Source organism: Cervus canadensis, chromosome 2, assembly GCF_019320065.1.
Source record: "Cervus canadensis isolate Bull #8, Minnesota chromosome 2, ASM1932006v1, whole genome shotgun sequence".
Taxonomy (NCBI): domain Eukaryota; kingdom Metazoa; phylum Chordata; class Mammalia; order Artiodactyla; family Cervidae; genus Cervus; species Cervus canadensis.
This window is the reverse complement of record NC_057387.1, coordinates 70,802,701-70,826,014: the sequence shown is the minus strand read 5'-3', so window position 1 is coordinate 70,826,014 and position 23,314 is coordinate 70,802,701. Positions and strand designations below refer to the sequence as shown.

General features: G+C 37.5%; 1 protein-coding gene across 2 annotated transcripts; it reads left to right on the top strand.

Moving 5' to 3' along the window:
• Positions 1-571: 571 nt before the first annotated feature.
• Positions 572-23,205, top strand: CTH (cystathionine gamma-lyase). Of its 2 annotated transcripts, XM_043460984.1 has the most exons (12): positions 574-916; positions 4,384-4,465; positions 6,204-6,299; positions 8,431-8,540; positions 10,970-11,101; positions 14,759-14,816; positions 15,271-15,348; positions 16,460-16,612; positions 18,089-18,210; positions 19,493-19,545; positions 22,218-22,356; positions 22,641-23,205. In XM_043460984.1, the coding sequence occupies exons 1-12, from the start codon at positions 749-751 to the stop codon at positions 22,665-22,667; spliced, it is 1,218 nt and encodes a 405-aa protein (XP_043316919.1). In that variant the 5' UTR covers positions 574-748; the 3' UTR covers positions 22,668-23,205. The 2 variants fall into 2 exon arrangements, with proteins under 2 accessions (XP_043316918.1, XP_043316919.1); XM_043460983.1 differs by having other exon boundaries at positions 572-916; positions 22,218-23,205.
• The last annotated feature ends 109 nt before the right edge of the window (positions 23,206-23,314 follow it).

The window sequence follows — 23,314 nt, the reverse complement described above, 5'->3', positions numbered from 1 at the left end:
CAATCAACGTTAAGTACTGGGTCATTACAGAAAGCGTACTTCTAAAGGCAGGCTGCCCGCTGTTAACGAGAATCCGAACTGCGCATTTGGCAGCTTGGGCCGCCGTTTTCGTCACCGATCTCCACTTTGTCGCTTGCGTCCTTCGGAACCGCCCTCAGGACAAAGGGTGGTAGGTGCCACGGAAGGGTCCAGGCAAGGGCTGCTGTTAAGAGGAGGCTATCTGTGTGGCCTCTTTTCAGGTTACTGGGTTTCAACGTCAAGCCAGTTTTTCTCCTCGTCTCCCGTGAACCTCCGGTCTGAGGTCACATAGACGCCCGGGTGGCTCACAGGAGCCAGCAAGGAAGTTTTCCTAGGGTCAGGACTCAGGAATTTCATCCGCAGGAACCAACACCAAGCGGGTAACCGAGACTCCATCCAGCCTCACTGCACAGCCAGTACCGGGAAGAGCTTGGGCGGTGACGCTCCAGGCTACGCCTCTGCTGCCAGCCAATGAGAAGCGGGGGCCGCTTTGGGGCCTGCGCTCATTGGGTCGTGCTGGCTCCGCCCCGGGGTGAAGCAACGCTACCGGCCGGTTAATAAAGTCCCAGCTACAGCGGGGTAGGGTTCGGCTCTAGTGCACTCGCAGCTGAATCCCCCTGCGTGCCTTTACCTCCCATTCACCTGATTCTTCTTTTTCAAGTTCTGACGCATCCGTTTCATAGTTTTATCTTCCTCGCTCTTTTACTCTTTCCTTTCTTCGCAGCTCAGCATGCAGGAAAAAGAAGCCTCCCCACACGGATTCCTGCCTAGGTTCCAGCATTTCGCCACGCAGGCCATCCACGTGGGCCAAGAACCGGAGCAATGGACCTCCCAGGCTGTAGTGCCCCCCATCTCGCTGTCCACCACGTTCAAGCAAGGGGCTCCTGGCCAGCACTCGGTGAGCTGGGTGTGTCTGGGGCAGTCCAGTGTTGGGCGGTAAAAGAGAGATGAGATGGCCTGTAAATGAAGAAGCACGCAAGTAATTTGTAAGGTGTAATTTGTGTATTATCACGAAAGATGTTTACTGTAAGGATGATACCTGTAAACCTCCTTGTAGTAAAGCTTTGTATTGGATGGTTCCGTGATCACATTTCTTTTGATAAGCAGGACTAGAGGGAACAGTTTGTCTAACTTGCTGTATAGATTTGGACTGATACTCATGTGATTAGGGCAGATTTGCAGGTCAAAATTGTCATAACTTCCTTGAGTTACCGTGAGCAACAAAAATTATAAAGATATAGTAAGAAGTCAACTTAAAAAACTAAGTCATAACTCACCTGGAATCAAGATCCTTCCCAATAGCTATTAATTCCCAATATTATTCCAATAGTTATTATAGTATTGTATGCCAGACACATGTATGTATGTCTTTCATACTGCTTGTATGCCAGATATGAGTACATACCTACATTATATCATATGTATTACATGTATTACCTCAGATAATCCTTACAGCAATTCTATTCTGAACTAAGTTCTCATTTCTCTCATGAAAAACCTGAGGTTTAGGGACATCAAGCATCTATTGCAAAGGCCACTGTAATGGCGCTGGGATTCATTCTTGCTCTAGAACACCGTCTACTCTTGGGCTTTAATCCACACTGTGCTGTACTAACAGTTATGTTAGCAACAATCTTACCCATTGCATCAGTGTGGCTTAGTGATTAAGAGCATAAATCTTGTAGTCAGAGGCCCTAGGTTTGAATTCTAACAGCTCCTCTTCTGAGCTGGGCAGTCTTGAGGAAGTAATTTAACTTATCTACTTACTTATAAGTAATTTAACTTATCCTGTGTAAATAAATGTTTTAATAATAGTACTTGCCATGTAAGTTGTTGATATGTAAGTTAAGCTATATGGTATGATACATTATAATTGCTTAGTAGTTTCACAGTGTTCACATGTACCTCAGATATGGAGGGCCGACTGTAAGTTGTACATGGATTTTCCACTGAGCAGAGGGTTGGCACCCTAACTCAAGAGTTGTTCAGGTGTCAAATGTAACTAAATAAACTCTGTAGATCTAAAACCTTGGTTGTATCAATACTTCAAACACCTCTTCAGGGTGTTATATAAGTTGAGGAAGTTCTTTTAGACGTGACCCTTTGTTTTGTGAGGTGGAGTTCTAAGGGCATTTCTACAACTGGTTTAGGATACTTTGAGCTATTGTAACTTGTAATCAAAATGTGTACACATCTGTCTTTCAAGCTTCTTCCCAGTGTAAGCCTTCATGAACGTGTAGCTGCCCAAGCTTTAATATTTAATGCAAAAGTTAATAATTTAGCTATGATATTAATAACTAAATGTTTTCAGAGAGCCAACCAGGTGATAAAATCCACAAACTCCTCTTTTTTTTTCCGCCATGCCGTGCTGCTTGTGGGATCTTATTAATAGTTCCCCAACCAGGGACCAAACCTGTGCCCCCTGCAGTGGAAGCAGGGAGTCCTAACCACTGAAACACCAGAGAAGTCCCTCCAAACTCCTCTTACTGCCTTTAATGTATCAGTTAAGAGCACTAAAGAGAATCAAGGAACTGAAATGAGAAGCATCTAATTCTTCAGTTCCATTTGGAAAACCATTGAATGAGTGATAGTGTGGGAATTTGCCACTGAAATATGCTTCTTTTCTCTCCACAAATTAAAATCTTTGCCATGAATATTTAGGAAGATATAGGTTACCTTTCCATGGCAGTAGCCACATGATTCCAGACAGTTTTTTTGCATCTGGAGTACAGCTGCAGGTCTCATCAAGGAGGCGATGGTGGAGAGTGATGAGGATATCCTGGAGCCCTATAAAATATGCCTACTCAGTTTGTCAAAAACATGGCAACAAACAAGGCCACAAAACTAAATAAATCGCAGATTATATATGCATTTATGTAATATATGTGTTTTTGTTGGGAAGATCCTCAGGAGGAGAGTATGGCAAACCACTCCAGTATTCTTTCCTGGAAAATCCCCATGGACAGAGGAGCCTGGCGGGCTACAGTCCATAGGATCATAAAGGGTTGGGCATGACTGAAGTGACTTAGCACACATGCACGCACATGTGTGTGTAACTAGTACTGGGAGCTCCTGAATCAGAACCAGGTGTAAAAAGTGGTTATGTTTTGTTATGTGCTGTATGAAGCAGGAGGAGAAAAGTATGTATAGGATTTTTAGTCAGTGTTTAAATCCTGGTTTTGAATTCTGGCTCTGACATACCTGGTAACATTTGGCTTTAGTTTCTTCAGAGCAGGTTGTGAGGATTAAATAAAATGACTGGATACAGACAGAGACTGACAAATACTATATGATATCACTTACATGTGAAAGCTAAAAAATAAAACTAACTAGTCACTATAGCAACAACAAGAAAAAACCATACTCACAAATATAGAGAACCTCGTGGTTACCAGTGGGGAGAGGAAAGGGGGAGGGGGAAGTTAGGGCAGGAGATTAAGAGGTTAAAAACTACAATATGAAATAAATAAGCTATAAGAATACTTAGTACCAACATGGGGAATATAGTCAATACTTTATAATGACTATAAATGGAATATAACCTTTAAAAATTGTGAATCACTATGTTGTACACCTGAAACAAGGTAATATTGTACATCAACTATACCTCAATAAAAATAAATATCAAATAAAATGACTGGATGACTTCAGCTAGTATAGTACCATATGTGTAAAAGGAATATAATGCAAATTTTAAAAAAGGATTGTGTAGAGCTGTTTTGCTGAGAATGACTCCCTTTTCTGAGTCACTTTTGTAGAACTAAGACCTGAACTTCAGGCATTTGTAAGCATATCTTCCTGCTGGATGCTAAACAGAATTTGCATCACTTATTTTTTAGGAAATGATATGCAGGTTATAAATAGGTTTACTTTGTTGATTCAGGTGATTCCTGTTTCCTAATACCCCTAGATTAATGGGTAGAGGTGAGTCTAACATAATAATAATGCTAATAATAAAAACTACCATTTATTCCAGTGGTTAGCACATGCCAGGCATCATGCAGAGAAGTTATTATACATTATCTCATTTTATCTTCATGTCAATTTTATGAACTAGATACCTGTATTTTATTCCCATTTTACAGGTCTAGAGATTGATTCTGGAAAATATTAAGTAACTTATCTATTGGCATATAGCTCCTAAGTGGCAGACACAGAATTCTAATCCAGTTTGGCTGACTTCAGAGCTTCTCCTTACCACTATAGCCATAACACTCATTCTTGTGTCTAATGGCAAGACATGTCATAGATAAACAACAGAAAGTCCTTATGGTAGGATGCCCCTGTAGTTGTGGAAATGTTCGTGTTAAGACTCTGATAATAAATTTAAATCTCTTAGGGTGAACTCTGACTTCTTTCCTTCAGGGTTTTGAGTATAGCCGTTCTGGAAATCCCACCCGAAATTGCTTGGAAAAAGCAGTGGCGGCACTGGATGGGGCTAAGTACAGTAAGTGATTTTCATTTCAAAGTTTGTAAAATCTAGAATTCATTCTTACTTATATAGAGAAAATCATAGAGGCATGGAATGTAGAATTGGAAAGAAATAAGGAAATCAGCTAGTTCAAAACTCTTATTTTTCTAAGACATTGATTATTTGCCCAAGGTTGCACGGTGGACTTCATATGTATACGTGTAGCTACAAAGTGAAAGTAAATCTGAATAGAGGCAAAGTGGCAGAATGTGTCACTTAGTATTCATGTAAATTCACTCTTCACTTGGAGCTGTCAATATAAATAGATACAAATTAACCAAGTTTTATAACACCATGCATGAGAACATAAACCTTTTAATGCTCTGGTTCATTCACCTGCTGTTGTGTGTGTGTGTGTGTTTTAAGCAGAGGGCTACTTTTTCAATATATAAAAATCTCTTACAAGTTAATGGGAAGGTAACCAATATAAATATTAACACAAGATTTGAATAGTCATTCCATAGGAAAAAAAGTATAAATGGCTTTTAAAAATATGAGAAATTGATGAGTAAGTTCTAGGGAATCTCATATCAGCTGCTGTTGGGGCCCGAGAATAGGACCAAGGGACATTTGCAATAGCCAGGTGCCCTTGATACTGTGCTTTCAGAGATTATGAATTAACGCCTCAGATCTTGTATTCTTTCAGTGAATAGAATGGATGGCTGTTAAATCATCTTTGTATTTTTTATACCAATGATACTAAATGAGGGCAGAATAATGAGTTAGAAAATAAGAGTCTTAGGAATTTTCTCACAGCAAGAGTGTAGGAATTAGATATATTAACATAAGTTGTTGAGGTTTCTTTTTTTTAGATGAGAGAATGTTTTAAACACCAAATTTCTGAAATTTAATACTGTGTGAGGAATATTTCCCACAGAGGGTATAAAAGCTGATGGTTCATATGCTAGACACTTTACAGGTGGACTGCAGAAAACATGGTTGTTTTGAATTGGATTTTAAGGTTAGCTTTCTATATGAATTCGTGGTTGGACTGTGAATCTGCCTAGTAGAAAACTGCAATACCAACCTCAACTTTTCTGAGAAAATTTTGAAATAATTACCTTTTTCAAGTTAACTGGATATCCCATCTATCAGTCATAGGTGATTTTTTTTATCATCAAGGTGATATACTGATGTTTTGTAGGATGTTTTCCTTTACAGGGTCTAATGTACAATGCCAGTTATTTTTTTTTTTTTACTGTTCAATTTCACTATTTTTATTCAATATGTGATTCCAGATCACGTATGTTTATAAGAGAATCCACATTAAAAAATTTTTTTAAATTAAATTTGTCAGATATCTCAGGTATGATTTTGAATTTTGTTAAAATGTTTGCTCAATTGAATATCATATAGTTAAAGAATGAATCACATCTTAGCTCTGTTCCTAAAATTTGAAACTTCTTTAGAGTTTGATATTTTTAAACTGTAATTTAATTGGCAATTGATCTTTTGACTCAGAAAAACAATTATTTCTTTGAAGCTTTTCAGAGAGATGTTGTTATAACCAAAGCAGAATTAGGTATTTTTTATTTTTGAAATAGAAGGGAGGATTTTGTAATGGTATTAATCAGGGGATTTCTGATGACTCAGTAGTGATAGTTGTCCTTCAGTCAGCAGAGAGAGGGATTTAAGCAACGCAAATAAATACTGTAGGTGTTTTTAACCTATGGGTCTAGCATTTTGGCTTACTCTAGCTTGGTTTTTATTTTAGGTTTGGCCTTTGCTTCAGGTTTAGCAGCCACTGTGACTATTACCCACCTCTTAAAAGCAGGAGACCAAATTATTTGTATGGATGATGTGTATGGAGGTAGGTGACCTCTCATTCATGCTGTTTCAGCTGTTATTTAAGACAATAAACTGGGTCCTGAATTATATTAACATTGCTACTTGGGTTATTGTTTATCTTTTCAAAATATGATGAACACCTCCATGCTGTTCCACATTTGATAGAGGAGCAGAAACACCGGGGGTCTATGCTCTAGAACTGCTTATAAGACTGATTGTTTAATAACAATTTTATTTAAGTTGCTGCATGCATGCTCAGTCACTGAATTGTGTCCAACTCTTTATAATCCCATGGACTGTAGCCCACCAGGCTCCTCTGTCCATGGGATTCTCCAGGCAATAATACTGGAGTGGGTTGCCATTTTTTCCTCCAGGGAATCTTCCTTACCCAGAGGTCAAACCCACATCTTTTGTATCTCCTGCATTGGCAGGTGAATTCCTTACTGTTGCGCCACCTGGGAAGCCCATTTAAGCTGCTGGGATGAACCTATTTGAGACATACACTGCTCGAGAGAAGATAGTATTTAGAGAGAGAGTGTTCTACTATAATTTAAAATTTTTGCCTGCAGTGAAAATGTCTATAGTCCAGGTCATTCTCAAAGGGCTTAACCCTAACCAACTCTTAAGCACCTTGCCCCCTGATTTTTTTTAGGGACCCTTTTGAAAACCCTTTGAAAGCTATGGACCTTTTTCTCCAAAAAATGTGCTTAAGACTATACTCAACATTTATCATTTTAATTTTAAGGTCCAAGGGCCTTACTCTTTGTAGCCTATCTGTGGATACAAATTTAAGAACTTTTATTCCAAATTGTTTAAATGCTAGTTATATAAAGTGGTAAGTGGGAAGGTAAGGAAAACAAGTTGCCCTTATCTTTAAGTAAGACTGATTTTTGCGTTCAAAACAGCAGCAAAAAAAATTTTTTAATGTACATGTATATTCCAAATGCTTCCAGATAATTAAAAGATCACTTCTAGAATATTATCACTTTATCTATCTCCTATTTGAACAACAAGTTAAATCTGTGAGTTCTTTGAAGGAAGAGACTTACTCTTAGTAATCAAAAAGCTTTATATTTTATCATAGCTCCCTATGATAGTTTGATGAATTGAAATTATAGAAAAATCAAACCTTTAGATGCTATTATAATGCACTATTAAAACCTCTTGATAAACCTAGGTACAAAATCTTGAAAATTGCTGTTGATTTTTTTTTTTTAACAATTCTTTACATTCTTTTTCAATCTTAAATTACCTAGGGACAGTCTACCAAAGGTCTAGTGAGTCTTTGATGATAAAATTCTTTTTCCTTTTTTGGTTCACTGTCAATAATGGTAAACTTTTCTTTAATTTTGCATATGTAAACCTTAAATCCAGACCAGTATTTATAAAATTAACTATTCTGAATGGAATGATTTATCTTCTTTCACTATAAAACTCTAGTTGTTTGGTTTACATGATCTCATTTTTCTATTAAAGCTTTCAGAACCATATAACAAAAAGATTGAGAAAGTACAAAGGATAATAACTAGTTCTTTTCTATTACCAAAGTATAATCAGTCTGAAAATTTACTTTGAACATTTCATTGACTTTGGTTCATTTATTTTAGACGTAAGTACTAGGAAGGAATTGTTAGAAAGAAATATTGATGTTTTAGGGAGCATACCACTTTATGTTTGAAGAGTAGAGACTGTTAAACATTTTCTGCTTCATGCCACTTGGTGTGGGTATCAAGTGTGTTTTATTTGACTCTTATACTTTTAATTTAAAATATAAGCCCTATATTTTTTAGGTGGTTCAGTGGTAAAGAATCCACCTGCCAATGCAGAAGATGCAGGTTCAATCTCCGGGTCAGGAAGATCCACTAGAGGAGAAAATGGCAACCCACTCCAGTATTCTTGCCTGGAAAATCCCATGAGCCTAGGAGCCTGGAGGGCTATAGTCCCTGGGATCGCATGGACCCAACTGAGCCACTGAGTACATTCTTTAGCATACAGGGAGGTCCAGCTGTTCAAATAAAGTAGACTTGCTTTTGGTTGTTTCTATCTTGGTGATTGACACGTCCTCATATTTTTAAAGTGTTTATACTTTTAAGGAATGAATATTTCTGAATACAGTATTCTTTTTCATTTTATCTGATTCTCTTCTGCCTCAGGTACAAACAGGTACTTCAGGCAGGTGGCAACTGAATTTGGATTAAAGATTTCTTTTGTTGATTGTTCCAAAACCAAATTGCTAGAGGCAGCTATTACACCAGAAACCAAGGTAACTCAGTTTTCAGTTTGTCTGTTTTCCTTGTGATTTTTAAATTTTCATCATTTCTGTTTACTTGAGGGCATAATTTAAATCTGAATAACCGGTTTTCCTGCATTGGAAGCCATCAAGATTCGGATAGGTCTGACTTCTGTTGGGTACTGTAGCCTAATGATTAGGTACATGCATTCGGTAGTGGGATTCAAATTCTAATTCTATGTCATAGTTGGTGTATTATCATGGGCAAATTATCTAATCAAAATCTCATTTCTTTCATTTACTAAATAGGGGTAATTTACCTGCTTTATTAAAAGGTAGTTGGGTGAATTAAATGAGATAAGGCATATGCTGTGCTTAGTCGCTCAATTGTGTCCAACTCTGTGACCCCATGGACTGTAGCCGGCCAGGATCCTTTGCCCATGGGTTCTCCAGGCAAGAATACTGGAGTGGGTTGCCATGCCCTCCTCCAGAGATAATAAGGCATGGGAAATCCTTATTATGGTACTCAATACATGATGACAGTTAAAAAATTTGTTAGCAAAAGCAGACAATTCTTAACTGCATTACCAAGCTAGTTTTGGTAACAGAAGTCATCTCAGAGTTTGGATTACAGAAAGGAAGCTTGTAAACTCCCAAATCCTAATAAGCATAGCTTTAAGGGATCTGAAGGATACTTCAGCAAAATAATAGAAGCACAGAAGGGCCACAAGCGATCCTCAGCCTCCGTCCTAGGAAGGCTTGTATGCCACTGGAAGGTGTTTTGTGCTGGAATGAATGGCATTTGTGATCTTCTTTCTTGGCACCTCATTGAAATTCTGCATGGGGAAAAGAAGGACCAGCGTCTTTTATAACTGTCAGCCTTTTCCAACTTTTTACTAATGATTAAAAGGTTTGTACTCAAGATTATGTTGCTGTGAATGCTAAAAAAGAGAAAACTTTTTCTCATACAAATTACTTTGAAGATTAACTCCAGGGTGCTCTTTGAGTGATTAAGGTTTGTTTTCAAAGGAACTTATTTTTTTTTCTTTTTCTTTTTTTTCTTCTTTGGGAGAAAAGATATTAGAATAGATGGTCTGAGTCTTTCTAAGGGAGGAAAGCAAATTGTGTGTATATTAATTCTTGTCAGCAGAACTTTATGTAGTGGTTCCTTACCAACTTGAATTAATACATTTCCCCCCCCTGATATATCTGCCTCATCATTTAAAGTAGATTTTTTAAGTCTAGGTAAAATCTACTTTGTATTTATTTACTTATTTTTATTTTAATTACTTTTAAAAATTATGAATGGGAATGATAAATTCTTACCCAGGAATAAATTTTTATAGGTTCTCAAATAATTCTGCTCTTGTAGAATATGCATTATTTTAACTACCCTATCTTTTCTATGGTAAAACTCTAAAATAGGATGAGTGTTAAACCAGATCACTTGCTCATTTATATAAGCAATGAAGAAAGAATCATCAACCCTTTTAAAAAGAAAGCTGTAGATAATGTCAGGTTTCCCTGGTGGCTCAGACAGTAAAGAATCTGCCTGCAATGCGGAAGACCTGAATTTGATCCCTGGGTTGGGAAGATCCCCTGGAGGAGGGCATGGCAACCCACTCCAGTATTCTTGCCTGGAGAATTCCCATGGACAGAAGAGCCTGGCGGGCTACAGTCCGTGGGGTCGCCAAGTGTTGGACACGACTGAGCAATGAAGCAAAGCAAAGCACAGTAGATAATATCAATCAAAATAGTAGCAGCTTGTTTTAACAAATAGAATTCTGTTCTTTGGTCTTTTCAATAACTATCAAACATACATGATGTGGGGATTGTGCTAGGTTTTGGAATAGACAGATAATATGATACCATCTCTTAAGTGAGCTGTGGCCACGTTTTTTGTTGTGTATGTATCACTTCTCTTCCTCACTCAAAAACCTATGCTCTTCTTCAGGTTCTGGGGACTTATTTTGTAGTTTCTAGTGCATCTGACATTATTTAAGTTACGAGTCATAATATTTTTTGGCATCAAATAGTTCTCTTTACTGAAAATTCCAGAATGTAATCTTACACAATCTTTTGTTTATCTTTGAGAGCAAAATTCCCAGACTTTGAAATATGTCTTTGGAATTCATCCTCTTTTTAATGGAAGATAATTATAGTGATTAACTTGAGTGCTCTTCTGCTTATATGTACATTATCTCATTTGATCCTTATGACTACTGTATAAAGTAAATGATATCAATCTTATTGTATAGATGAAAAATTGGGAGCACGTAGAGGGTTAGTTACTTAGGTGTGATGACCTTTCAGAAATTCATGGGGCTAGGATTCAGATTCAGACCTTTAAACTTCATCCTCCATGGTCTTCCCGTGTAGCCTCCCAGATGGTTACAGTGCATGAGATATATGTTTGTGCAGTGTATTTTTGCAAACTGTTGTCATTTACTGAATTGTTTTAGCTTGTTTGGATTGAAACCCCCACAAACCCTAGCTTGAAGATGATTGACATTGAAGCCTGTGCACATACGGTCCATAAACATGGAGACATCATTTTGGTTGTGGATAACACTTTTATGTCAGCATATTTCCAGGTAAATGAAAGTAATATTTTTGGCATAATTGGTAGACTACACAGGTACTTGTAATTAGGAGAGGAAGGACTTCTTTATATTAAGTTACATGAAACCTAATCACAATTATTGATTAGACAAAGAATTGAAATTGGATCTTTCCTACCATTAGTTGATATTTTTTCAACCCTAGGCTAGTATATTGTATGGGACTTTGTATTTTTTAAATATTATCTTCATTAAAGCTTTTCGGTTATCTGTAAACTCTCTGAAGACCTGCCCTTATTATATGATTGTATATGTCAGTGCCTGACACATAGTAGGGACTTCAACGTTTATGTGTTGGTTCTAAGTCAGTTTTGTGTATATATTTACATACATACATGTCATTGTAAGTCCTGCAGATGTCCATCGTATACCGAAATGTCATTGAGTATAGCTTTTCTTTTCCTTTATTTGCAAGGGTAGCTAGGTAAAACAGATGTTATTTCTCCATTTTCCTTTTGTTATTTCTCCATTTTCCTTCCTTCTTTCTAGTTTGTCTTCTCTCCGTGTTTCATAGACCATTCCTGGCCTTATGTATCTTTACCTGACTTGCATCATAAATTCCTATTCTATGTATCACCTTGTATCTCTGCAGCTCCTTTATCATTCTCCTTTTAAACTCTTTTCCTACTTATCCCTCTTCATACACCTCTTTCCAACTCAAACCCTGCCATCCATCCTCAATCCCTTTCTTTTTTTCCTTGTACTTTTTCCTTTCTGTTTTGCTCCTTTTGGTAGATCATCTTGGGAATCTTTCTATAATTGCCTACTTGTCTGCCATTTCCACATGTTCTACCTCTCTTTCCCTGAGTAACTTAATTATTTCCTTTCCTTATTAAGAGTTACCATCTCCCTGCTCTTTACTTTCTGTCTGTACCTTGTGGTCCTTCTTACTGCACTTCCTGTAGTTCACCTGTATTCTGTAGAGTTCCTAAAACCCCAGCTCATTTTCTTCAGCTCTTCAATTAGGCGGATGTTTACAAGCTCAGCAGTTTACATTGCCTTCTTCTGTTATGGGTCCCTGAAGTTGGCCCAGGCTGCTGCCTCCATGTGAGGGACTGACTCCCTGGGAGTTTGCACAAAGCTGTTTTCACCTTCAGTTCTGTTCAGTCTCTCAGTCGTGTCCGACTCTTTGTGACCCCATGAATCGCAGCATGCCAGGCCTCCCTATCCATCACCAACTCCTGGAGTTTACTCAAACTCAAATCCATCAAGTCGGTGATGCCATCCAGCCATCTCATTCTCTGTCGTCCCCTTCTCCTCCTGCCCCCCAATCCCTCCCAGCATCAGGGTCTTTTCCAATGACAGCTGTTCGCATGAGGCGGCCAAAGTATTGGAGTTTCAGCTTCAGCATCACTCCTTCCAATGAATACCCAGGACTGATCTTTCGGATGGACTAGTTGGATCTCCTTGCAGTCCAAGGGACTCACAAGAGTCTTCTCCAACACCACAGTTCAAAAGCATCAGTTCTTCGGCGCTCAGCTTTCTTCACAGTCCAACTCTCACATCCATACATGACCACTGGAAAAACCATAGCCTTAGCTAGGCAGACCTTTGTTGGCAAAGTAATGTCTCTGCTTTTTAATATGCTGTCTAGGTTGGTCATAACTTTCCTTCCAAGGAGTAAGCGTCTTTTAATTTCATGGCTGCAGTTACCATCTGCAGTGATTTTGGAGCCCCCCCAAAATAAAGTCTGACACTGTTTCCACTGTTTCCCCATCTATTTCCCATGAAGTGATGGGACCAGATGCTTTAGTCCGTTTTATTCAGAAGGCACTACTGTGTTTTGTCTTTCTTTCCTGAAACACATTTCCTGGTTGCGTTGTATTCGGACAGTTTCATGCGCCCTCTTCCTCCCTGTGGCTTGTGATACCGCTTCAGCTGAGTCTTATCTCAAGTAAAGCAGTCTGTTTCCAAGTAAAAATCTCCTGGCATCATCTGTTTGTCCCAGGTGATTTTCACTCTGGGAGTTTTTATACCCGCTCCTTACTCCATCTACCACTTGGAGTAGGGCAGTTAATATAGCAGGGGATTGCTCTGGCTGAGTCATCCTAAGTCCTGTATATTCTCAAAGAGATTGCATGAATTGTTTTAGCTTGAGCCTGTCCAGGTTACTCATCAGGCCTGGCCCTTTTTCTCATATTACTGTCACTAAAATAGGTCCAGTTTTTCCACTTTTCTGAAGCTCACATCATATTCCACTTGCCAGGGACTGCAATTGACTTCATTTCAATCTGGATTCATTCCAGTTGAATTAGTCAGAGTCACATTGTCCCTAGGCAACCGCATGCATTGGTTCTACAAAGCAAATCTTCTGAAAAGATCCTCTCTTTGTTTTACCCTCATGAAAACTGGGTATGTTCTTTCTTTTCCTGACTTTTGTCTTCTTGATCTTCTGCAAGTCTCACAAAAGGCAAAGTGGACATACCAGCATAAAGTTTCAGAGTAGAATCTCTGGATTCTGGTAGTCTGAGTTCTGACTCTACCAGTTTTTAAAATCTGAGTGATCTATTTTATTTTTCTCAGTTCCTTTTCCTTCTCTGTACAATTAGAGTCATAAACATACTGATTTTAGTGAGTTGAAGTATTTTTGAACACTGCTTCACTAAGTTATGTGAAATACTTAACATGATCTTTGGAGCATAATGAGATCAACAGATGTTAGTTACAGGCTTTTATTTTTCGTTTTAACCATAGGATTTACAGAATGTTAGCCCTGGAACAGTCTTCACACATCGTCTAATTTGACCCATCACTTTGGAGATGAGCAAACACATATGTACAGAGTGCTTTGAGCCGTACTTTACTTAAAGTGTCCTGTTTTTGAGACCTTAAATGAAAAGTCCCCCAGCCTCCAAGTGGTGAGGTTAAACACACACACATACACACACCTGCACATACACACACCTGCACATACACACACTTTATTTTCAAGAAATTTTAAATGAAAAGATGTTGATATTATATTGGTTAGTGAATAACTTGGTTATTAATTTTCACTGTAAACAAAGACATCTAAGACTAAAGAACTACTTTGCAGGAAAATTGGGTAAGGGAAACCAATCTAAACACATTTCTGTACAAGTGATTTTACACTTGACAAAACTAGAATAATAAAAGAGTAATTAAGAGTCAAGATCATGACAAATAAATGAATAACCACAGCATACAGTGTAAGGTTTTAATGATTAAAAACCCAAGCAAATTAGTTTTACATTTACTTGACATAACAATTGCTAAGTGTTTGTGTTAACCATTCTGTGCATTTACTGAGTCATAAAATGCCAGCGTGTCTTCTGTAGGTAATAAATTTAGGGGTTAGTCAGCAACTGCGCTAAAGAGACAAGTTCAGATGGCCTGTTGACCTGAGTTATCTGCTGTTTCCAGAAAATGTCTGCCTTTGGATTGAATAATGAATCCAATACTTTTGTAGTTTTATTTGGTGTGAGGGAGGAAAGGGAAAGATGATATCGAGGGAAAGGTAAATAGAGGTCCTGGAAAATTTTAAGATGTACGTATTTTTGAAAAATTAAAATAGGGGTGGAACTTACAATAGTAAATAGATAAGTAATGCAGGATATTTTCAAGTGATTTCCCATTTAAAATAAAAACCTTTTTTTAATTCCTTTTTAGCGGCCTTTGTCTCTGGGAGCTGATATTTGTATGTATTCAGCAACAAAATACATGAATGGTAAGACACACATAGTCTACACTTCATTCTTTTCCATGGATAGATGATAATAGCATAAGGCTTTATCCTTTTGTCCTTTTTCTTCTACTATTATACAAATTTTCTCTGACACATGTAGAAAGTTAGAGAATTATCCTTTGATTAAATATAGGACTTCATTTATAGCAGACAAAACTATGCTAATGATATATCAGCAAAGGATTAAAATTTACTGTAAAAGATTTTATCCTGCTGACAGCTTTCAAAGAAACACATATTTTTTAAGAGTTTAATTTTATTGTTTTAGATATAGCCTTTGTTACTATCAAATTGAGTAAAGTGTATTTAAACTTATTCTATAAGGCTTTTTCCCAGAGATTTTTTTCAAGTGAAAGTCTAATTTTAGAAATTATAAACTGAGGAATAATGTTTATACATTGTTTTTTAACTTAAAGCTTTTTGGTTTTGTTTTAAGGCCACAGTGATGTTGTAATGGGCTTAGTGTCGCTGAATTCTGAGAGCCTTCATAATAGGCTCCGTTTCTTGCAAAACTGTAAGTATTAAAAAGCCTGAATTTCCCCTTGTGCTCTCAAAGTGACTACATTTGATATTGTATTTCCACTAAGTGTTGTGAAGTGATAGCATTCCACTAATTTACGAAGAAATGGGGAATAGAAGGAAAATTCTGATTTTTTTTTTAGAGGAAAGGAAAATTGGGTTATAAAAATGCAACTATAGCATAATAGAGCATTACAACATGGCCAAGGGATGTTTTCTTATTTTTCAAATCCATGTCAATTTTGATCACAATTTGGTAAAGCCCAAGTGAATTTTTAGTTTTAAGACAATGGATTTTTTTTTTTAAACATTTGGAATAATGGCTTTCTTATACTATACCTTTTATATATGGAATGATATCTAATTTTAAATGGTACTTAAGATATAAACTTGTATTTTTCAACAGATATCTAAATATCTGTTTTCTGTTTAGATTGTTTATATCTCAGGTGTTGATAAGGGTTTATTGAAAAAGACTTGATTTTAACCAATGTGATTTGACAGAGATCAGTATAATTAGGAATAAAAATCCCCTTCTAGGAAATAAATGTTAGAGCAACAAAAGGGGGCACTGAGGAAGGAAACCAGAATTTATTGTGTGCTAAGTTCCTTTCATTTATGAAAAGAAGGAATGAGGCATGTATCCTGGAGGCCTGGGAAACCACAGGCTGACTTAGACAGAAGCTAAATATTAGTAGAATGTTGGTAGAACACCCAGGAATAATAGGGGCTGAACTGCTATTTTCTCTCTGTGTTTTAATACTATTTTAAAGAAATACAAGATTAAGCTATGTGCAGTGCGTCCTTTTATTAAAATCATGGAAAGGACTATTGATGCTCATATTTGAAAAATTTATGTGATTGTGTTTATACTTCGTTTTTAGGATATTCAGTTCCCTTCTCATTTTAAAGCCCATTTCTCTAAGCATGTTTTTTATGCCTCATTATCATGCTTCTTATTTGATATATTAATTTTTCCCACTAAAACTCAAATATTGGGCTTTGTCGTTAGCTTCCTATAGTCACTATGATGAATAAGAGTGGTGAGAGGCTTTTCTGGGTCCATCTTCACCTTCAAACTAACCCAGGACATATTCATTTTGCAGCTCTTGGAGCAGTTCCATCTCCTATTGACTGTTACCTCTGCAATCGAGGTCTGAAGACTCTACAGGTCCGCATGGAGAAGCATTTCGAAAATGGAATGGCAGTTGCTCAGTTTTTGGAGTCGAATCCTCAGGTGGAAAAGGTTATTTATCCCGGTATGTTAATCTGCTTTCTAAGCACATGTGGTTACTCTAGGATTTTACATGTTATCCCTTGCATTCTGTTTATGTAACATTTGCAAATTAGGTGCTTTCATGTATTTTTTTTTGTTGTCCACTTATCATTGAGTGCTGCTTTATGTGTGTCTGATGGTAAAGAAGATAGATGTGCTTTTTAGCCTAGAGTTGTCTAATAGTCTAGTGGATGCTTGGACTCTGCTTGAAAAGAGTTGAACTCGACTTAGTGATTGAACAACAACATTCCAGGATTACAACCTTGCACTTTCCGGTTGATTTGCTTATAATCTTATCAATCTGCTGTTCTGTACTAGCTCTAACTTTTATCTGATATACACTGAGTCTTCATGCTTACCAAGTTAAAACTTGATACCAAAATTCCCCTGAAATTCTCTTACCTTTTTTGGAATTCCTTCACTTCTCACAACATCTGTAAGTGCTAATGTGAGTTAGCAGACTTACATGTTACTCTTTGAATTTATTTTATCAGACTTTTATATTGTCATGGTCATAAGTAAATAGTTATTTTAAACCCTTTTGAGGTGTGCATTCATGGAGTCTTGGGTGTAAAGGAAAATTATGCTTGATCCCTACCTTTAAGGCATTTAGGTAAGTCAAGGCAGAAATACAAATGAGACTAAATGCCCTAATATATACACTAGGTAAAGAGTTGTTGACTGGTGTGTGTTTTGAATGGAGAGAGGGAGAAAAGTTTTGGACTGTGCCCTGAGGAAATCGGTTAGCATTTGTTAAAAGGGTCTGGACGAGGCAATTCAGATTTCTTCAATAAATGTTTATCAATTGCGAACCATGGGACAGGCTTTGTACAGGGATCTGGGATCCAATTATTAACAAAAGAAATATCTTTCTCTTCATGGAGCCAGCCTGATGGATAAGACAGATATTAAGCAAGAAATTACAGAGGATATAATTAACAATGGGAAGGGGAAGTGAGCAGGAGAATGTTCCAGGCTAAAGGGATAGCATGTGCAAAAGTCCCAAGATTAAAGAAGAGTACAGTGCTGCTGGTGTAAAGAAAGCTGGCATGGCTAGAGTGAGGAGAGACTAGAAAAGATAGGTCAAAATGAAGGCAGTTTGGTTTTTCCCTTGTGGCTCAGCTGGTAAAGAATCTGCCTGCAATGCGGGAGACCTGGGTTCAATCCCTGGGTTGGGAAGATCCCCTGGAGAAGTGAAAGGCTACCCACTCCAGTATTCTGGTCTGGAGAATTCCATGGACTGTATAGTCCATGGAGTTGCAAAGAGTTGAATACGACTGAACCACTTTCACAAGATAGACAGGGGCCAGAACAAGAGGTCAGATGTGAACATGGCATAAAGCCTGTTATTAGCCTTATTTGTAGTTGACTTAAATGAACAGTGATTTTTTGTTGTTGTTGTCCTGAAATTACATGTTTGACTCTGAAATAAGACATTCATTATACCTTATGACTACAGGGCTGCCTTCTCATCCTCAGCATGAGCTAGCCAAGCGTCAGTGCACAGGTTGCCCGGGGATGATCACCTTTTATATCAAGGGCTCTCTTCAACATGCTGAAACTTTCCTCAAGAACCTAAAGGTAACTTTACAAAATCGTTTTTTAATTTATAGACATTAAGGCCTTCTTATAGCATTATGATATTCATTATTTCTCACTTATACCCAACTCAGATTAATGTGTTTATATCTGCAGGTCACACCCACAAGCCTCTTTGGCATGAAATGCATTGGGTTAGAAAATCACTTGAAGCAAGAGTGATGTGATAGCAGATAGAACATGTTCATTTTCTTAACTCTGCAGAGGCTTTCATCCATTTGAAAGAGACAGAATGTTCTAAGCCATTTGTTTTTAAATTTTTAGTGAACTAACTGCCTTTTCAAATGAAATGTTATGAAAAACCTCAGTACTGTGTCAATGCACTGCTGAAAACTGTACTGAAATCCAGCCTAGGAATGACTTCGTGAACCCTGTGCCTCTCAGGCTGTGTCTGCCTGGAGTGAGGGAAAGGTGGCCTTTGTTTAAAGTTCACAGAGGTAGGAGTCTCCAGAGCCCTGGGAGAGAGGCCTGTGTAATTGCATGCTTTGGGCTTACTTTGAGTTCATGCAGTCATGTATTTAAGACTCTGAGTTTTAAATGCTGCAGATCTAAAGAAAAGAAGAGGATGCTGCCAGATTAGTCAAAGTCTTACTGGTTCTAAAAGTTGTCCACTTCTAAAATCAGAAATATAGTAGTGTACATTTAATTGCATACAGTTGTGAAAGTAACTTTTAACATGTTTGTAAAATTCTGTAATACACAGTAACACTAAATGCAACAGCTGAGTTTTTTTCCCTTCTACTCCAGGATGGGGTTAAATGGGTATATTCATTTGATAAACGGTACATATTAATGAGTAAGTTTGTATAACTTAATAGACATTAAGAGATTTTTATATATAACGGGTAACCACAGAGCTGGGTCTCAAATGTAATAATTCTGAGGTTTGAGAGCTCATGTTAAGGTTTACTTTTGTATGAGGTCAAATGAGGAAGGTATAGAAGATTCACTTTGATCAACTTTTAACGTTTTAAAAGTTAACACACAGTATGTCTAATTGGTGAGATCAATTGTTAATGGCTTCATTGTTATGGATTTTATTTTCATTTTTTCTCCAAGGTTTTATCCAGTTTGTAGTTTTTGTAATAATTATTTTGTAGTAATTATTCATAATTGCCACAATTTTCCATCTCGCATTGCAGGGTCATTGTATTAAAAACATTTATTTTTAGTTTTTTTTTAGTATCTTTACTTTAGTGGAAGATCTAAATTGATATATATATATATATATATATATATATATTTTTTTTTTTTTTTGCCATAGTTATTTACTCTGGCTGAGAGCTTGGGAGGATATGAAAGTCTTGCTGAGCTTCCGTAAGTATATTTCTGTTTTTCTCAATATTTTACCTTTGGTATCAGCTGTAATGATTGTTTGAGAAAGGATTAGGATAAAATCAATGATTGTTCAGGTTATTTAGCAATAAGGGCAGCATGGCCTTGTCCAGTTGGAGTGGACTCTTAACTCAAGAGAATGGAGACCCTGTTAAAAATCTACTGGGATCAGTAAGCTGTGTTTTCCCAAGTTTTGTTTTCTTCTCTGTTTGCCTGAAGAAGATTTCAGCAGTGGTTCTCTGACTTCTGAACCAGGGCTACTTATTCTACCCGATTCTGCCCTAGAAGGGAGATTGAAGACTTTGAACTGGAAGGGCTGATTTCAAAGCTCCCAGGGAAATGGAAAATGTGTTTCCAATAAAATACCTCCACATTCTTATCTGTCAGAGGAGAGCCCTACTAGTTACCATCAGGTCCATTTATTTTCTTTTCTTTGGGGTAAAAGGCTCTACAAGATAAACCCCCAAATCTAACTTAGTATTCCTGGTCCTTCACTATCTAACCTAGCTAATTCATCTAATTTTATCAAAGCACCAGAGGATATTAGAACACAGAAACCTAAGATCAGGGAGTCCAGCAACTTATCTTACAGACAAAGAAACAAAAATTCAGAAAGTTTTGCTGATTGATCAAATGTCACACAGAAATATGTTAGCAACTTCACTCTCAAGGCTTTGCCTCAAAAACTGAGCAGGGAGGTAAATTTCTGTGAACATATATTATAATTATTGCAGGGATAAATCAACATCATTAGCTATTAATTTTCAGCTGTATTAGATGCATGGTATATTTCTATGTTTTAATTTTCATAAACATTTCTGAAATAACTATGTGTTGAGGAATGTCAGGGATTAAGAATGTAGGCACATTTTCTGTCCTGTTATAGTAGTTTACAGTTCATGGGGGAGATTCAGGCAATTTCATAATCTTAAAAAGATGATGCCCAAATAATGATTCAAATGGTTAAGGTAAGACAGAGAAGTTTTTGTTAGTCTCTCAGGAAGATGCCTGCTAGTAAGTCTGGATGCACAAGAGGGCACACTCAGCATATGAAATTGGCTTATTTTTCGTAGTAATACAGTGTGTTTTAGTTTAAGACTCTTAAAAGTAGACCTCACCTGATTTATTTAGGGATTTGGTTTAAAGTTGCTAGGCCGTCGGGCACTCCAGCTAGGCTGTAACCCCAGTGCCAGTGGAAGAATAAATTTAGGTCAGAGCTTGCCTGTTCTGTCCTCCCCATTTCGAGTCTCCCAACAATGCTGCAACCAGTGCAGCATTGCAATCAGCGAGAGAGAAGCAGAGCCGACGGGGACGGGGTCGGTCTCGCAGCCTAACAACATGTGTTAGCTCAGTGGCCTTAGGAAACTCACTTACCCACTCTCCATTTTAGTTTCCTTGGTTGTAAAATGTCCATAACACTGTACCAGATGAGGAAATTGACTTGAGGACTGGTAACTTACAAGTCCAACACAGCCAGTATGTGGATGGGCTGAGATTCACATACTCAAGTCTTTTGCTCCCAGAGGCCTAAGTTCTTGTTTCTGAGTATTCACTCTCTTTCAGGGAGTTAAAAACCTAAAAAGGCAGAAATTTTTAAGGAGCACATTTGCATGTAAAACTTCATTAGAGTGATAGAAGAGGATATTCATTTACTATGAGCATCACTTCTTAGAGTCATAAAAGAGGTTATTCATTTAATATTCATTTACTAAGATTTTCTTTCCATGGGCCTGAAGCGGGTTGGAGAAAGTAACTCCTTCTGCTGGATGTGGGAAGGGAGGGTTGAGTGTGGGGGCAGCGTATTCAAGTGCTCAGTAAGACTGTAAGCCTTTCCTCCAGGATGCCTCAGCCCACAGAGATTCAGCCTCCACTGAATTCCAGCAACCCTTGTTGTCCATACTTGTTTAACACTCACCGTAGACTGTTCTGTTTTGTGAATTGTCACAGTGTTTAGCTTCTGCTTTGTTACCTAGAGTAAAGATAATATCTCCTTCTTCTTGGTTTCCCAGCTTCACTGTAGTGCCTGACCCACAGTAGGTGCTCTACCCTTACACAGGTTGATGTTGACAGTGAGTTGCTAGACGGTTTTAAACATCCTCTGAGGCCTCTGTGTCATGAATTGTGAGTTGAAATTAATTCCTAGTGCTTAGTGATTGCTACTAGCAATCCTAGGTTGTCTTTTCCCTGATCTGTCTCAGAAGGTCCAGTTCTGGACTGATCCTTTGCTCCAAACAGAATTAATTCTGACCAGCTCTTGGTCCAAGAGGCCTCTATAAGTACAGCTGGATGGTCACGGGGTGTTGACTTCCAGCCAGGGCCTCATTCAGGTAGGTGTTAAAATTCACACACCGAAAGCTGTGTCTTTCCCTCCTGTATGCGATCACTTGACTGGCACTTTCAGTTTCTGATTGAGTATACCTCACTGATGGTATAAAAACAACAAAAGATCATGGTTTTCATTTAAAAACATAACCAGAAAAGATAATTTTCACAATTCCTTAATCTTTTGTTTACAAAACATTGCAGGTGTATGTATGAAGGATTTGATATTTAGACTAGAAAAAAAAATTGAAAATAATTGCAATTTATGAGACGGAAACATGCCTCCACTGCTACAGTATAGTGATCAGAAATTTGCTCACTCTTTCTTCCAGGGCAATCATGACCCATGCATCAGTGCCTAAGAGCGACAGAGAAGTCCTTGGAATTAGTGATACACTTATTCGACTCTCGGTGGGCTTAGAGGATAAACAAGACCTACTGGATGATCTAGATCAAGCTTTGAAGGCAGCTGTAAGTTTTGTTTTAGTTATGTGTGTGTTTGTGTGTGCATGTGTGTGTGTGCTTAATCTTGATGGTGGGGGGGGGGGGAGTCACTATGTTTATAGAGTGTCCTCACTGTTCTCTCTGTAAAGGTTTTTTCTTCTCTTATTACAATAATGTGTATAAATGTGCAAGGAACTCAGTCCAAAGTGCAGATTTAAAAGAAGGTAGTCATCAGAAAAGAATTCTTGGAGGAGGTGAAGTCTTCTCCTGGAGGTTTAATAACATACTTTTCTTGTGCACCATTAATACAGCACCCTCCAAATGCAAGCTGCAACTAGCATCCCAGAACTGCTGTTGGTGATTGCTTCCTGAGATGATCAAATCTGAATAATTGAATGGATCATTAATGAGCCTCCACAGAATTTTCAAATGAAAATTTTAAGGCACCTCATTACCTTTCACAGCTATAATCTTCTTGGATCATCCCTGTTTAAAAAATCTCCTCTTTCCTTTATTGTAATTGACAGGTCAATTCTGTTCAGATCTTTTTATTAATTTTGATATACATGTGCCTCTGAAGGAGGTGAGATTTGTGCTGCTACTGGGGATTGTGTTCTTTTTTTCAAGTTGAAGATTTATATTGATCATGTTTACAATATAATGGTAATGCATTTTTGATGTTTTCTGAGGAATTTAAATTATTGAATAAATGTTCTTAAGTCAAGTGTGATTTTTGTATTGTTGAAAATAGCACTCAAAGCAATGGTTTACACTTATCATAAGCCAAAAATCAAATATCTGAAAAGTCTGTGAAATTCTACTGATTTAAGGTTGTACTTACTATTTTTTTAAGAATAAATCTAATTGCCACATGTATCTCATTGTGATATTTCTGTACTATATGACATTAAATTATATCCCTGGGCCCTTTTAATTCCCAACTCTTAGAGATCTCAGCCACTTAATTTATAAGCTTAATTGTGTA

Excerpts from the sequence above, each read along its gene's own strand:
- CTH (XM_043460983.1), top strand. The coding sequence starts at position 749 with ATGCAGGAAAAAGAAGCCTCCCCACACGGATTCCTGCCTAGGTTCCAG. Across the intron at positions 14,817-15,270 it reads AGCAACAAAATACATGAATG|GCCACAGTGATGTTGTAATG; the intron begins GTAAGACACACA and ends TTTTGTTTTAAG. Across the intron at positions 15,349-16,459 it reads GCTCCGTTTCTTGCAAAACT|CTCTTGGAGCAGTTCCATCT; the intron begins GTAAGTATTAAA and ends TTCATTTTGCAG.